The sequence below is a fragment of the Euprymna scolopes genome, chromosome 33 (assembly GCF_053919585.1).
Source record: "Euprymna scolopes isolate OS-2025 chromosome 33, ASM5391958v1, whole genome shotgun sequence".
Classification (NCBI taxonomy): domain Eukaryota; kingdom Metazoa; phylum Mollusca; class Cephalopoda; order Sepiida; family Sepiolidae; genus Euprymna; species Euprymna scolopes.
In genome coordinates, this window is record NC_136514.1 from 11,287,061 (window position 1) to 11,301,171 (window position 14,111).

General features: G+C 31.0%; 1 protein-coding gene across 1 annotated transcript in view; it reads right to left on the bottom strand.

The window, feature by feature from the left end:
- Positions 1-3,121: 3,121 nt before the first annotated feature.
- Positions 3,122-14,111, bottom strand: part of LOC145258141 (dual 3',5'-cyclic-AMP and -GMP phosphodiesterase 11A-like) — a 1,328,815-nt gene continuing 1,317,825 nt past the window's right edge. The window contains exon 20 of the mRNA XM_080115926.1: positions 3,122-3,385. Within this exon, the coding sequence (XP_079972052.1) occupies positions 3,260-3,385 (126 nt within the window). The 3' untranslated portion in view covers positions 3,122-3,259. The remainder of the gene's footprint in view (positions 3,386-14,111) is intronic.

Below are 14,111 nucleotides of genomic sequence, written 5' to 3' on the forward strand. Positions count from 1 at the left end.
CTTCCGAAACTATTGTTGTGAATTCTAATTATTTTGAAGGATATAACTAACGTTCTTCTTTTTCTATTTATATCCACCTTATATATATTATTAGTAATTATATTACTATTATTATCAACTTTATTTATTAAATGCATGTAAAATATTTCATTAATATTTTAATACATATTATTTAAATATATAATAAATAAAATTAATAATAAGAAGAACAACAAAAATACGCCCTCAAAAAAAATGCAGGCAACTTCTTCAGTGATTAGGAAAGCAAAACACTTAAATACAGTAAAATCGCTAATAAAACATAAACAAAAAAAACAGTGGATCCTGTATAAATATATATATATATATATATATATATATACATATATATGTATATACATATATATACATATATACATATATATATATACATATATAATATATATATATGTTGTATAGATTGATTTTCTAATAAATTCAATAAAACTCGCGTGATTTTTAAAGAGTGCATATAGAACGACAGAGCTGCTATATATTATTGGGAACATATGTGCATACCTGTTTCAGTAGAGTCCCAATAACATCCAGGGCAATAAATAACCGTCAAGCTAAAAGAATCACTTAACACCTCCCTACTAATGACAAATTAAACGCGGGGAAACACATTCCTATTTCCTCTTCCCTTCACCACACCTCCCTAGTTGGCACATTTATAAAGTATACCTGGATTGTAGATCGCACACAAAGAACTCATAAAACCAACACCCGTTTCAATTTCGATTCTTTTTTGATCCGATGAAGTGCTTCCTCTAATTGCGACTCCACTGAAACACAAATGCATATAGGTAACAATAATGCTAGTATAATAAACATACTATATCTATATCTATATTTACACGTTCACAAACACAAACACACAGGCATATATATATATATATATATATATATATATATATATATATATATATATATATATATATATGTATATATATATAAGACGGCCATTAATTATGGAATCAGTATGGAACAAAATTAAGATAGCAAACATTGTACAAATAGTTCAATATTTTTTCAGGTGAAGCCTGATAACTTTTAAGTTTACCTTAGTCTTGCGCAAGACACTTAGTCTTCAGAAAATATACTTTTGGATTTAGACTTGTGTTTTGTTATTGTATCTTACATATTTGTGTGTTTTATTATTTATTATTGATGCATGTATTATAAAAGCACAGACAATGCTACGTGAATAAACTTGATTACAAATAATGACTAGCAAAACATATGCGATTACGTATGTTTCGCTCATGTGTAAAGTGCTTAAAATAAAGCAGTGTATACATACATATAAATGATTCGACTATATGATAAGCTTTTTCTCTCCTTAAGTCTATGCAGAAATAGAAAACGCGCAGTGACACGAGCCACACGTGATGCTATCAGAAATTATTACGGAGTATATAACAAGCTGGAAAGAGCGAAAGGTCAGGCGTTCCCTAGATATAAACAGGAAGGGCACAGAGATTAGTAGCATCCGTAGTAAACTTTTCGTTACTTAATTCTAAAATAATGATAAATGGATGATGAAACAGAATTTGCAACGTCAATAGAAAAAGCAGAAAACTCATGCTTAATAAGAAATAATAATCTGACAATAATAGTTAATATTTAAACTTATAAAACTTATAATATAAATAATATAAATAAAAGAATAATAATATCAAAAATGAAATAAAACTAATAATAATAATAATAATAATAATAATAATAATGCTTATATTACTGTTCTTAAAATATGAAAATAAAATACAAAAAATATAATAAAAATAATAATTCTTAAAATAATACTAATAGAATTATATTTTTGTTATAACAAATATCGATAGATTCATAGATAATAATAAAGATGATAATAATTACTAAAATAAGTATAGCCAAAATAATAAAAAGTATAATACTATCATAGATATAAAATATAATTAATAATATAAAATAATAAAAAAATAGAATAATAATCATAGAAAATAATAATGATAATATTAACAATAACAATAATAACAATAACAATAACAATATTAACAAAAATAAAAAATAATAATATTAATAATAAAAATAATAGTAATAACAAAGTATAACTATAATAGTGCTAATATTACTCCAACTACTACTACTAATAATAATGGAATTATTTATAATTTATATTGTATAATATTTGTCTTAAATAATTCGTGTGATTTTCAAACTATTTTTAAACGCCTCTCTAATGTTCTAACAATAAAACACGCGAAATGTTACGCTGGTAACAAATGAAAATGAATTATGTATGTATGCATATATATATATATATATATATATATATATATATATATATATATATACATATATATATGTGTGTGTATGTGTGTGTGTGTAATTTATTTGTTATTTATAAGAACATACACATATATATATAAATTATATATGCGTATAATATATATATATTATATATATACATACACACACACACACGCATATATATATATATATAGATATAGATCTAAAGATATGTATATATATATATATATAATCTTATGTACGTATATAAAACGATATGAGAATTTATCTGGAAAAGCGGCAAGTAAGCGAAACATGTCATTTTTACAAAAGATTTACATTTTTATTAATAGACTTTTCGATAAATATAGGAATGTATGTATATATACACACACATATATTTATATAATATAATATATATATATACATATATATACATATATATATGCAGATATGCTTATAAATATATTTATAAGGATTTATGATCATAAGAACATGCTTATACATAAATAGTTTTTCATATATACATATATATAATTATATATACACATATACATATGTTCATATATATATATATATGTCTATATATACATATATATACATGTGTTAATATATATATATGCTCATATATATATGTCTATATATACATATATATACATACGTTAATATATATATATATATATATATATATATATATATATATATATATATATATATAGATATACATATGTTCATATATATGTGTGTGAGTATGTGTTTATATATATTTTGCGGCTAAATAGAAAGAGTAAGCAAGTTACGTGGTATTTATTTATATATATAGTTATCTATATATATATTTAGATACACAATTATATTACATCCGTGCACTGTCCTAATGGCTTTACAAACTTCATTCAACAGCAGGCCACATTCATGCCTGTTTTGTTAGTATTTCAAGCCGGTTTTTTCGTCTCCCACTTTTCGCGAATTATACGCCTGTTTCGAGTTTTTTCATTTTGCCTTGGCGTTCAGCTTCAAGCTTTTCCCACTGTCTCTTATTCGAGCGAACGCCTTCGGCCATGATTCCAAATATGTCGTCAATGCGGGACATGCCCTGAAAGAAAAGATAAAGAAAAAAAAAGAAAATGAGATAATTATAACACATCAAGATATGCGAAAATAAATGTAAAAAAAGAGCATAATTTTGTTTTCAAATGATTACCGCATATCAAGGTCTGGAGGCCACTCGAGGATAGGGATATATATTGTAGTCATTGGAACAGTAGTGTAGTAATAATTTGTGGTAGAAATTTGGTATAATCAGATTATTTATGAGGGCAGTTCAATAAGAATTTGTTTACATTGGACTTGAAAACAACGATATTGTAGTCAGCTCGTAAGTAGACCATCGGAACAGAGTTCCACAGACATGCAGTGTAAAGACATACGTTCTAAACGTTGTTTTAAATAAATGAACAATAGCTTACATGTGTAATTTTAAAATAGTATGGAACATACAGGTATTTTAACTTTTTTATAATTTAGATTTTTACATTAGAACCTACACATAGATATAAACATATTGTAATTTAAAGTAATAAATTATTTAAAAAAAAAAAACTTTTAAATTTTATACGATTTTATAAACCAACCCTTTATACCACTGTACATTTATTTCAACCACGCACTTAACACGTTAAAAACGTTTTTGCTTTTTACACACGAAGCACTTCACGAGTTCAAGAAATTTAAATGTAATTTTAAACGATACCAATAGCAATGGCCAATGACTCTTTATCTGAAAGTATATCTTTTAAACTCCTCGGCCTAACGCTCTCAGGAAACATGAGTTGGAACAATTACATTGAGAACATTGCCAGGACCGCTGCGAAGAAGGTGGGTTCTCTCTACCGTGCTAGAAAGCTATTAACGCCAGAAAGTATCCTATACCTCTATAAAATGTATAGAATACTTTATGAGATATATAAGAGAGTCGCCAATTTGATAGGTCCTGAACCGTTATCTAAACTTCAGCCTCTGTCCCATCGACGAAATGTTGCATCCCTCTGCCTGTTCTGCAAGTACTTTATCGGTGAATGCACTTGTGCCCCCTAAACGTAAATACCCCCGACAAATCCGACAAGCAGCTAAATCCCACCTCTTCACAGTAGAGATCCCTAGATGTAAGAAAGCCTTCTACTCCAGTAGTTTCTTCTCCAGGGCAGCTAGACTTTAGAATTCCCTTCCGGGTCCCTGCTCCTCCAACTGTACTGACATGCAGAAGTTCAAGGGCAACATGAACCGACATCTTGCTGCCCAACTCCCTACACATGATGCATATGCTCCTACCCTGTTTGATGCCTATGTCCCTGATAGTAGCTCCATACAAAAAGATGGCAATGTGTATTGTTTGGGGTGAAAATGTAAAAAAAGAAAAGAAAAACATCCAGATTTTAAACGAGACGGTAAAGACGACTGGTAAAACTCAGTTGAAAGTACTTGCAAAAAGAACACCTAAAAGAGAAAAAAAAAACAGATTGATTAAGACAACTATGAAACTTTCTTGCGCAGATTCGACCGAGAAATAAGAACGACAATTCGAAAACTTGAAACAATTTTCAAAAGCTCATTCAGCAAAAACACTCTGTGCTATTCAACAAGGCCGATAGCCATTAGTCGCGTGCTCTCGTGTCATGAATGAATGCGTGAATGTAGGATTGATATGAAATTCTTAAAGTTAAGCTAAAATGACCGAAAATGGGTTGAAATAACTTAAATAAATAAAAAGTAAATGACTTGGAATGACTTTAATGAACTTAAGGATGAATTGAATGACCTTAAGAATGACTTGAATGCTTAAAAAAATAACTGGAACACTTCAAAAACAACTTGAATTATCTGGAGAATGACTTGAATGACTTTGAGACTGACTGGTTGTAAAGTGGGTGATCATTTTACATTAAATTAATACAGAAAAGTGATCCCCCACTTTATATTACAATAAGTACAGCATGTAGGAAGAAGAGAGACTACACTTTGATCTTGCCGTTTTGGCCAAGAAAAGGGTATTTATTAGCTCCCCCCACCGAGCAAATTAGGCAGAAGGCCGACTTTTAATGTGAGGAGTGAAGAGGAAATGGGGATCAACTCCCCGGGGAGTAGGGGAGTTGGATGGGAGTTGGATAATGACAATTTGTATGAAGGGTTACCCCTACATTGACCAAGGTCTTATATGTGGGGCTGCCCCCACATATGGTCTTTGCTTGCAGTATCTGGCGGAACAGATACTACACTTTGATTTGGGCCAAAAGGCCAAGAAAAGCTGTATTTATTTGCTCCCCCATCGAGCATATTTGGCACAAGGCCGATTTTCAATGTAAGGAGTGAAGGGGAAATGAAGACAAACCCCCCTGGGGAATAGGGGAGCTAGAGAGTGACAATTGGTATGAAAGGTTGCCCCTACATTGACCAAGGTCTTATACGTGGGGCTGCCCCCACATATGGTCTTTGCGTGCAGTATCTGCCGGAACAGACACTACACCCTGATCCCGGACAAAAGGCCAAGAAAAGCTTAAAAAGCTAAGAACAGCATCTATTAACAACAGACCTTTGATCTTAACCAAAAAGGCCAAGCACAAAAGTGTTACGGACAAACCGACCGACCGTCCGACCGACGGTGTGATTTACAGAGTCGCTTGCACGCGACTAACAATACTTGTCTAAATGAAAACATGCTGTCTGAATACTATCTTTCTCTCTTTCTCTCTCTCTCATTCTCTCTCTCTCTCTCACACATATATATATATATATATATATATATATATATATATATATAATAGCAAAAGTATCCATGGTTGACTGGGTTCAAAAACAGCCTACAGAAAATGGACTCTGATAGATTATGAAAAGGAAGGGTTGTACAGAGTTAGCTTCGAATTTGGGGGTATCCTACGCAAAGCAAAATATGATGAAAGTAGAAATAAAATAGATAAACCCCATAATTTATTATACAATACCTGTTCACGCTGAAACACTTATCACAACATTCTGTAGATCTATATTAAAAAAAACCTTGTAAAACTTTGTGATATATTTCCATTCTATGGAGGTAAGGCGCGAACGAACACCCAATAATTTTATTTTACCATATTTCTTCAAACTGAAACATAATTATCAAAGTATATTTACGCAGATAGATATGAAAAGTCTTTATTAAAGTTTGTGCCTATTTCCATTCTATGGAGGCCAAGCGCGAACGCAGACCCCACAATTTTATTATACCATCCCAATTTAAGTTGAAACAGACTTATCAAAGTATTATTATGTACATCTATATCAAAAACATTTGTAAACGGTTTTGTTTTTTAATTTGTAAATTTTTTAATTCTATACTTTGTGGACCAGGAGCGTACCCAGGCCCCACAATTTTAATGAATCATCATTATGCCAGATCAAACATACCCATTCCTGTGTCTCAATAAATCTTCTATCATTATATGTGATCTGTTTTTTATAATAGTCAACCATATAGGAGCCTCTTCGTGACCGGACACAAACACAGATTTCAGCTTTATATTATAGAAGAATATATATATATATATATATATATATATATATATATATATATATATATATATATATAGTGGTATATATATATAGTGGTATATATATATATATATATATATATATATATATATATATATATATATAGTGGTATATACCTGGCGATGTCTGGAAATCGTTCTGCCACTCCTCTATTCAAATTTTGTTCTTACATCATGTATGATGTCATTTGCTATGACGTCATTTACTATAACATATCCGTCTTACTGTCTGATTGCTGGTTTGTCCATAATTACGTCATTGCATGTATATAGTATGCATATATATATGCATATATATATATATATATATATATATATATATATATATATATATATATATATATATATATATAAGACTGAAGGATCGGTCGAAAATTATGTACTTATAAGAAGAGTTAAAATTTTTTTTTTTCATAATATTATTTTCTATTCCTGCACGCCACCAATTGAAAACGAATAAGGAAAAGTTATAAGCTTTTATACTTTTCGTATTCTTTTTGATTCATATATATATATATATATATATATATATATATATATATATGAATAAAAAAGAATATATATATATATATTATGATGTCATTGTTTATAAACAAACAAGCAAACAGTAAAACAAATACATAAACGTATATGAATCCGAATGTATGTTAATATATATATATGCATATATATATATATATGTGTGTGTGTGTGTGTGTGTGTGTGTTTGAGAGAGAGAGAGAAATCAAGAGAGAAAGGCAGTTATAAAGTGATAGATAGATAGATTGACTCCTTTCTCATTGAAATTTTAATTGTTGTTGTATGTCATGGTACATCTAAAGATGTGGCTAACCGTACGTTCATAACGTGTGCATTCTTAATGCACTGAATTAAAATAGAAAATATACGGGTATATAACGGTTTATACATCGAACGGTTAAGGTAATGTTACACAAAGCAGTTCAGCTGTAAACTACCCCGGCATTTGAGAATAATGAAATGAACTGCGTAAACTATTGACGAACCCACGAAACGTGAATGAACGGATTGAAACAAAACACCTCTATATCCGTTTCTGAATCTTTGTGATGAAGATTGATTATTCGTATTATTTGAATTCATCGGACTACTGTTCTCATCTTGAGTGTGACTTTCACAACGTTTCGGTCGATCTTATCTACGATTTCTTCAAAGGTATATTGTTGCGCCCGGGTATCTTTCTTTCGAATTTAAAAATCTAAACGGAATTTCGAACAGAACGTTTTTTTATTTAATCCACGGTGTAGTATTTTCTTATTCAGTAAGCAATGTCCGGGTAGATTTCCATATGAAAGTTGTATTGTTACTTGGAGTATCCGTTGCCCTAAACCGCCAATCTTACAAAGAGTTTCCCTTACAACTGCATTTTACCAAGCACTTTATCCACTATCCGACAGAGACCTTGCAATCTGAATTGAATTTCTTGAATACAATATTCTTATAAGTATACCGAAATATATATATATATATATATATATATATATATATATATATATATATAACTACTTCATTTACTCACATAAACCTAATATACGAAAGTATAGATTTATGCGTAAACTTTAAGTATTTACTTCAAAAGTGCTCAATACGTAGGTAGAGCTAGTTAGTAATTTATAAAATATACATGGCGATTAAGCTACACTGAATATTCTGCGTTTCATCCACTATAGGATTCGCCAGGCTTATGCCTATATATATATATATAGAGAGAGAGAGAGAGAAAATAAAAAGGAACAAACCATATTATGTGTTCATCAACGTTTCGTCTTTATTTCGAGACTTCCTATGACATACAACAACAAAGGAAATAAAGACGAAACGTTGATGAACACATAATACGGTTTGTTCCTTTTTATTTTCTCTATTTTGTCAGAATACTATTTCCATTATTTTCATCAAACAGGTCATCATGCAAATTGATATCTTAAAATTAAATGAATAAAATAAACACACTATAATGTTGAATGAACATAAGGGCATAATCAAATGAAAATGTTAATATATCCAAATATCGGTCTTTTTAAAAAATATCTATATAATATTCTACTTTCTCCTTCCTTGTTTAGTCTGTACGTTCGTTTGTAAAAAAAACAAAAAAACGCAAATCACAATTTTTAAAAACAACTGCTTCAATCTGCAAAGTTCCCGCAATTTGGCTTTACAAACACCTGGCAACTATAGACACGAATTGTAAAGTGACCTCGCTTTTATGTAGCTTCGCTTCCTAACAATATTATAACAATATGTAATCATTGTTGTAATTGTATGAGAAAAGGAATCCGTAGTAATTTCCACGTGCAGCTGTTTTTCACCAAAGGAAGAAATCAGTAAGACAATACGTAAAAAGGTAATGTTCGTAAGAAAACCAAAAACAACAACAAAAAAAAAAAACAGAGCAATATAAAAGAATATTTTTACCAAGATGGGCTGGACTGAAGGATTTAATTAAATATTGTCTTTTACAATCTGATTTTATTATTTATATTGAACTATTTAACACAATATTACTTTCTGAGTATGTATGAATACTTATTGGTTTATATCATTCGTGTCGGTTCTATATTTAAGATACAATAAGCACTATTTTTATAGTATTGATAATAAGCCCATATTTGCTGTGTGTTATTAATTTTTTTCTGTCAAATAAACGATTTTCTCCTGTATATTATTCCTGTCAAAAAACTACTTTTCACGCTATCCAGAAAAAATAGCAGCTTTATCAAATCATATTTATTAATGAAATATTTTTCTTAATCCGTGAAATTTATAAGAATTCGGTTAGTAATAATTATTTTAGTTATCCGTTAATAAATTCGGTTAGTAATAATTATTTTAGTTATCCGTTAATTAAGGAAGACATAGAACATTAATAAAACGGTGTTTTTTCTTCAGAATAATTAAAACGGGACATTAACGCCAACATGAACAGAGATTATAAGCATTTTTAATTAAACAATATGAAACTTTACAGCTGAATATATTAAACGCCACATCAATTCAAGATGATTTGTTTGGGATACGTCCGCACAACTCTATTGGAGACTTTGGTCTATCCGCCCCATTAAAATGCGAAATTAGTCAGGTGAAATATAAATACTATTTATTAATGAACACATGCTTTATTATATGTAGTATAGAATACCGCGGGGAAAAATACATTACAAAATGTGTATGCGCCCAAATGGAAAAGAAATGGAAACATAAAATATACGTACAAGGTGCATTCAATAAGTTTCCAGATGTTTTTTTAATTTTTTTTTTACACGGTGGTCACTACTTATCAAGGCCCAGAAGCCACTCAGGGATAAGGGTTATTGCAAGTACAGTACGTTAGTGTGGAGATTTGATGAAGTGTTTACTTAAGGGGGCGGTTCATTAGGAATTTGCTAACGTTGGACTTGAAGACATCCAAGTTGTAGTCAGGTGGGAAGCAGGCAGACGGAACAGAGTTCCACAGGCGTGCAGTTCTAAGAAAGAAGCTTTGTTCATGGAATTCACGTTTTGACCTAGGCACAGATAAAGAGTGGGGGAAATTTTCACAGTGGATTCATCTAGACGGGTGCTTTTTGTGAAAGATTGGCGAGGGGGGACCCGAGATTGGAGTTCAGACGAGCACTTTCCATGGAAATAACGATAAATCAAGGATAGGCTCGCAACGTCTCTTCTGTGGGAGAGAGGGTGCAGGATAGAGAAAAGGGTATTCCCCACTAAGCCACGGAGTTTATTTTGTAATCTGTCAAGGCAGGATAGGCTGTTTTTAGCAGCTCCTGCCCAGATATGGCAGCAGTATTCCATCCTTGGACGCATTTGGCTTTTATATAGATAGATAATTGCATCAGTAGTGAGATATCTTTTCGTATGGACACTTTTACTGATAGTACATGAAACTCTAGTCCCTTTCGAAGTAATCTCCTCTGACTGCAATGCACTTGTTGCATTGTATCTCCAACTTTTGGAAGGTCCCATGGAAGTCCTTTTGGATGAGCATGTCAGTGACCCTCGTCACAACCTCTCCTATCTCCTCAATGTTCTCATAATGACATCCCCTAAGGTTTTTCTTTTAAGTTGGGGAAGAAGCAAAAAGTCATAGAGAGCAAGATCTGACCAATAGGGAGGACAAGGAACTATCTGGATGACATTATTGCTAAAATAATCTGTGATCTTCTCTGAGCACCCTAGGGAAAAAAACTGCACGCAAATCTCCCGCATCTTCAGTTCTTCACGAATAATTATGTGAAATCTTGGGTGCGTTTACATCTTATATAGAAATAAAGTGTTAGATCAAGAAGTAACTCACTTGCTTATTGAGAGCCAAAATAAACAAAATACAACTTAAAAGAAAAGAACTCAGTCAAACTAACGTATTGTCTATGCTCTTCACGTTGACGTTTACTTTAATGCTGGTTCGAAAAGCAAAACGATAGTAACAAACGAATTTACAAACTTAATACGACAACACAGGTTTTGTTTAAGTAAACATCGAAAGAATGCAAGTGAATTCAATATCAAGTTTTTTTTCTGTAAAAATAAGTGGAAATCTGTTTAAATGAGCTATGCAAAGATTTTAAAGAAGCAGAATTTAAAAGTATTTACAAAAACATAGAACTTAGCATAACTAGAAATAATAAGTTACTGAATGAAACAAAAAGGGTGCATATAAAATGGCATATAAATCGTATGACAAAATAAAATAATAGGAAATATTTGTGTACCAACTATAATGCTATACAAACTATCTGAACATATAACTCATATATACATTGTAAATATATGGAAAAGTTTAAGGCAAAGTTGTAATGAATGTAAAATATAATACTCGTTTGAATGTGATTATCCAAAAAATAACTTGATTCTTTTAAAGACAGAATATGTATTACATGAATAATACCGATAACGAACGACGTTTTATTGGCAAAGTAAAGTCCAAGAAAAATAGAAAAGTTCACAAGTCTGATTCTTCAGATTAATTTCTAATAAGAACCGTCAACGAAAATAAATAAAAATAAGTTGACGTACTTGATTAATTATTGACTGACTGAAATAAAAAATGCAATAGTATAAAATGCCATAACGAATTTTAAATTTCTTCATTTAAAAATAAATGTACTACCATTATTTTCTAAAAACCAACATGATACAACAGTCTTTTTATGGAAGGACAGCATCCCTGTAGTTTATCGGGAGGATGAAGGAATAGAGGGTAATTTCATATAGATAGGTCATTACATCATCATTCTCGGTGATGAGAAGAACATATATATATATATATATATATATAGAGAGAGAGAGAGAGAGAGAGAGAGCGCGACAGAGACAGACAGACAGAAAGACAGGCAGACAGGCAGACAGAGTGAGAGATTAATATTTATGAAATTATCAATCGTTATCAATAAAATCATGACATATGATACATTGCTGATCAAAAATTTAAGACCACTTAAAAATCTTTAACAAAAAACTTTTTTTAAGGATAGGTTTTAAACTCTCCCGACTTAAAGTTACCAATACTACAATCTAAAAGGTTATGGCAACAAAAAGCTACATTCGAAATTTTTTATTTTTAAATTTACATTTTTATTAAATTAAGCTTTTTACATATGATCCAAATTATAACTAAAGACAAAAATTCTATTAAATTGTACAAAAAGTGTATGAAAAGTGTATGAAAAAATCCATAATCAAACTAAATAATGAGTTCTACATCCACTCCTTTTTATGACTTCAAAAATTCTTTCGAGCATGCTAGAAATAAGGGTTTCCATTAATGTGCGGGGATTCTGCTCCGGTTTCTGAAGATGGTTTCACGAATTTCATTTTTTGTTGAATATTGTTTGCCATTTCAATAATCCTCTCTTGACATCCATCCCCAAAACATTTTCAATTGGGTTAAAGTCCGGTGAGCATGCAGGATGTCCCAAGAGATGGACTCCATTTTCTTGTAGAAAGTTCAAGGTCCGTCTTGCAGTGTGGATTACAGCATTATCCTGTTGGAATAACCATCCGTCCTTACACAAACGATGACCCTCCATCATCAAAGATGCTTTTTGTAGCATGCTAACAAAACCAGCTGCTGTCTGACAACCATGCACCACCTGGAGCTCCATCTTCCCTATGTAAAAAAAAGGCGCGCCATACCATTACGGACCCTCTACCACTATGACACGTGGAAAATATTTCAAAAGAGGCATGTTTTTGTCATGCCAATATCACTGGAAGCAATCAGGACCATCAAAATTGATTTTCATCTCATCAGAAAACAGGAACCTTCTTCCACTTTTCATGGTCCCAGGTTTGGTATTCACAACCAAATCTTAAGCGATTCACCTTGCGATGTGAAAGCAATCGACGAATTTGTTTACTCTTTTTATTTACCATGCCTTTTTGTTCTAAGTCTCGTCTAATGATTATTGGACTGCAATCAGCATCTGTAACCGCCTTAATTTGACTAGAAGAAAGCTCTCTGTCATTCATAACAACCCGTCTGATTTTCCTACTCAATGCAGGAGAAATTTTTTTTTTGGGGGGGGGCTACTAAAGGATTGTGCTTTTCCATAATTCTCAGTGTACTTTAGAAGTTGCAAATAACAATTTTATATCGAATTTACCTTAGCTGCTATCGCTCGCTGTGACAAATCTTGCTTATGGAATCTTAGAATTCGAGAGCACTCAACTTCCGTTAGTTTTCTTGCTTTAGGCATGCTAACACCTTTACACAGTGATTGCTAATCTCTAACTGAACTAAAAGCAATTAACATAAATCTAACAATTTATACCATTGGTCTTATAATTTTTATCATGTGTAATAAGCCTAATTTAATAAAAATGCAAGTTTTAGAATAATATTTTTGGAATGTACCTTTTTGTTTTTATAACCTTTTAGATTGTAGTATTAGTAACCTTAAATCGGAAGTGTTTAAAATCTATCCTGAAAAAAAAAAGTTTGTTTTTAAAAGATTTTTAAGTGGTCTTAAATTTTTGATCAGCAGTGTATAATTTTGTTGTTTCCATCTATATAAACTTGATTGATAAGTTCACAATTATTAATTTCTTACCCTTTTTTACATAGGAATTGCCACTTATCAAGGCCCGGATGCCACTCGAGGATAAGGATTAATTGGTATACATTAGTCAATGTGATTATAGCATAGTAAACATAAGTAGTGGAAATTTTGAAATTGGATTACTTAGACGGATGGTTTATCACGTAATTGTTTCCAT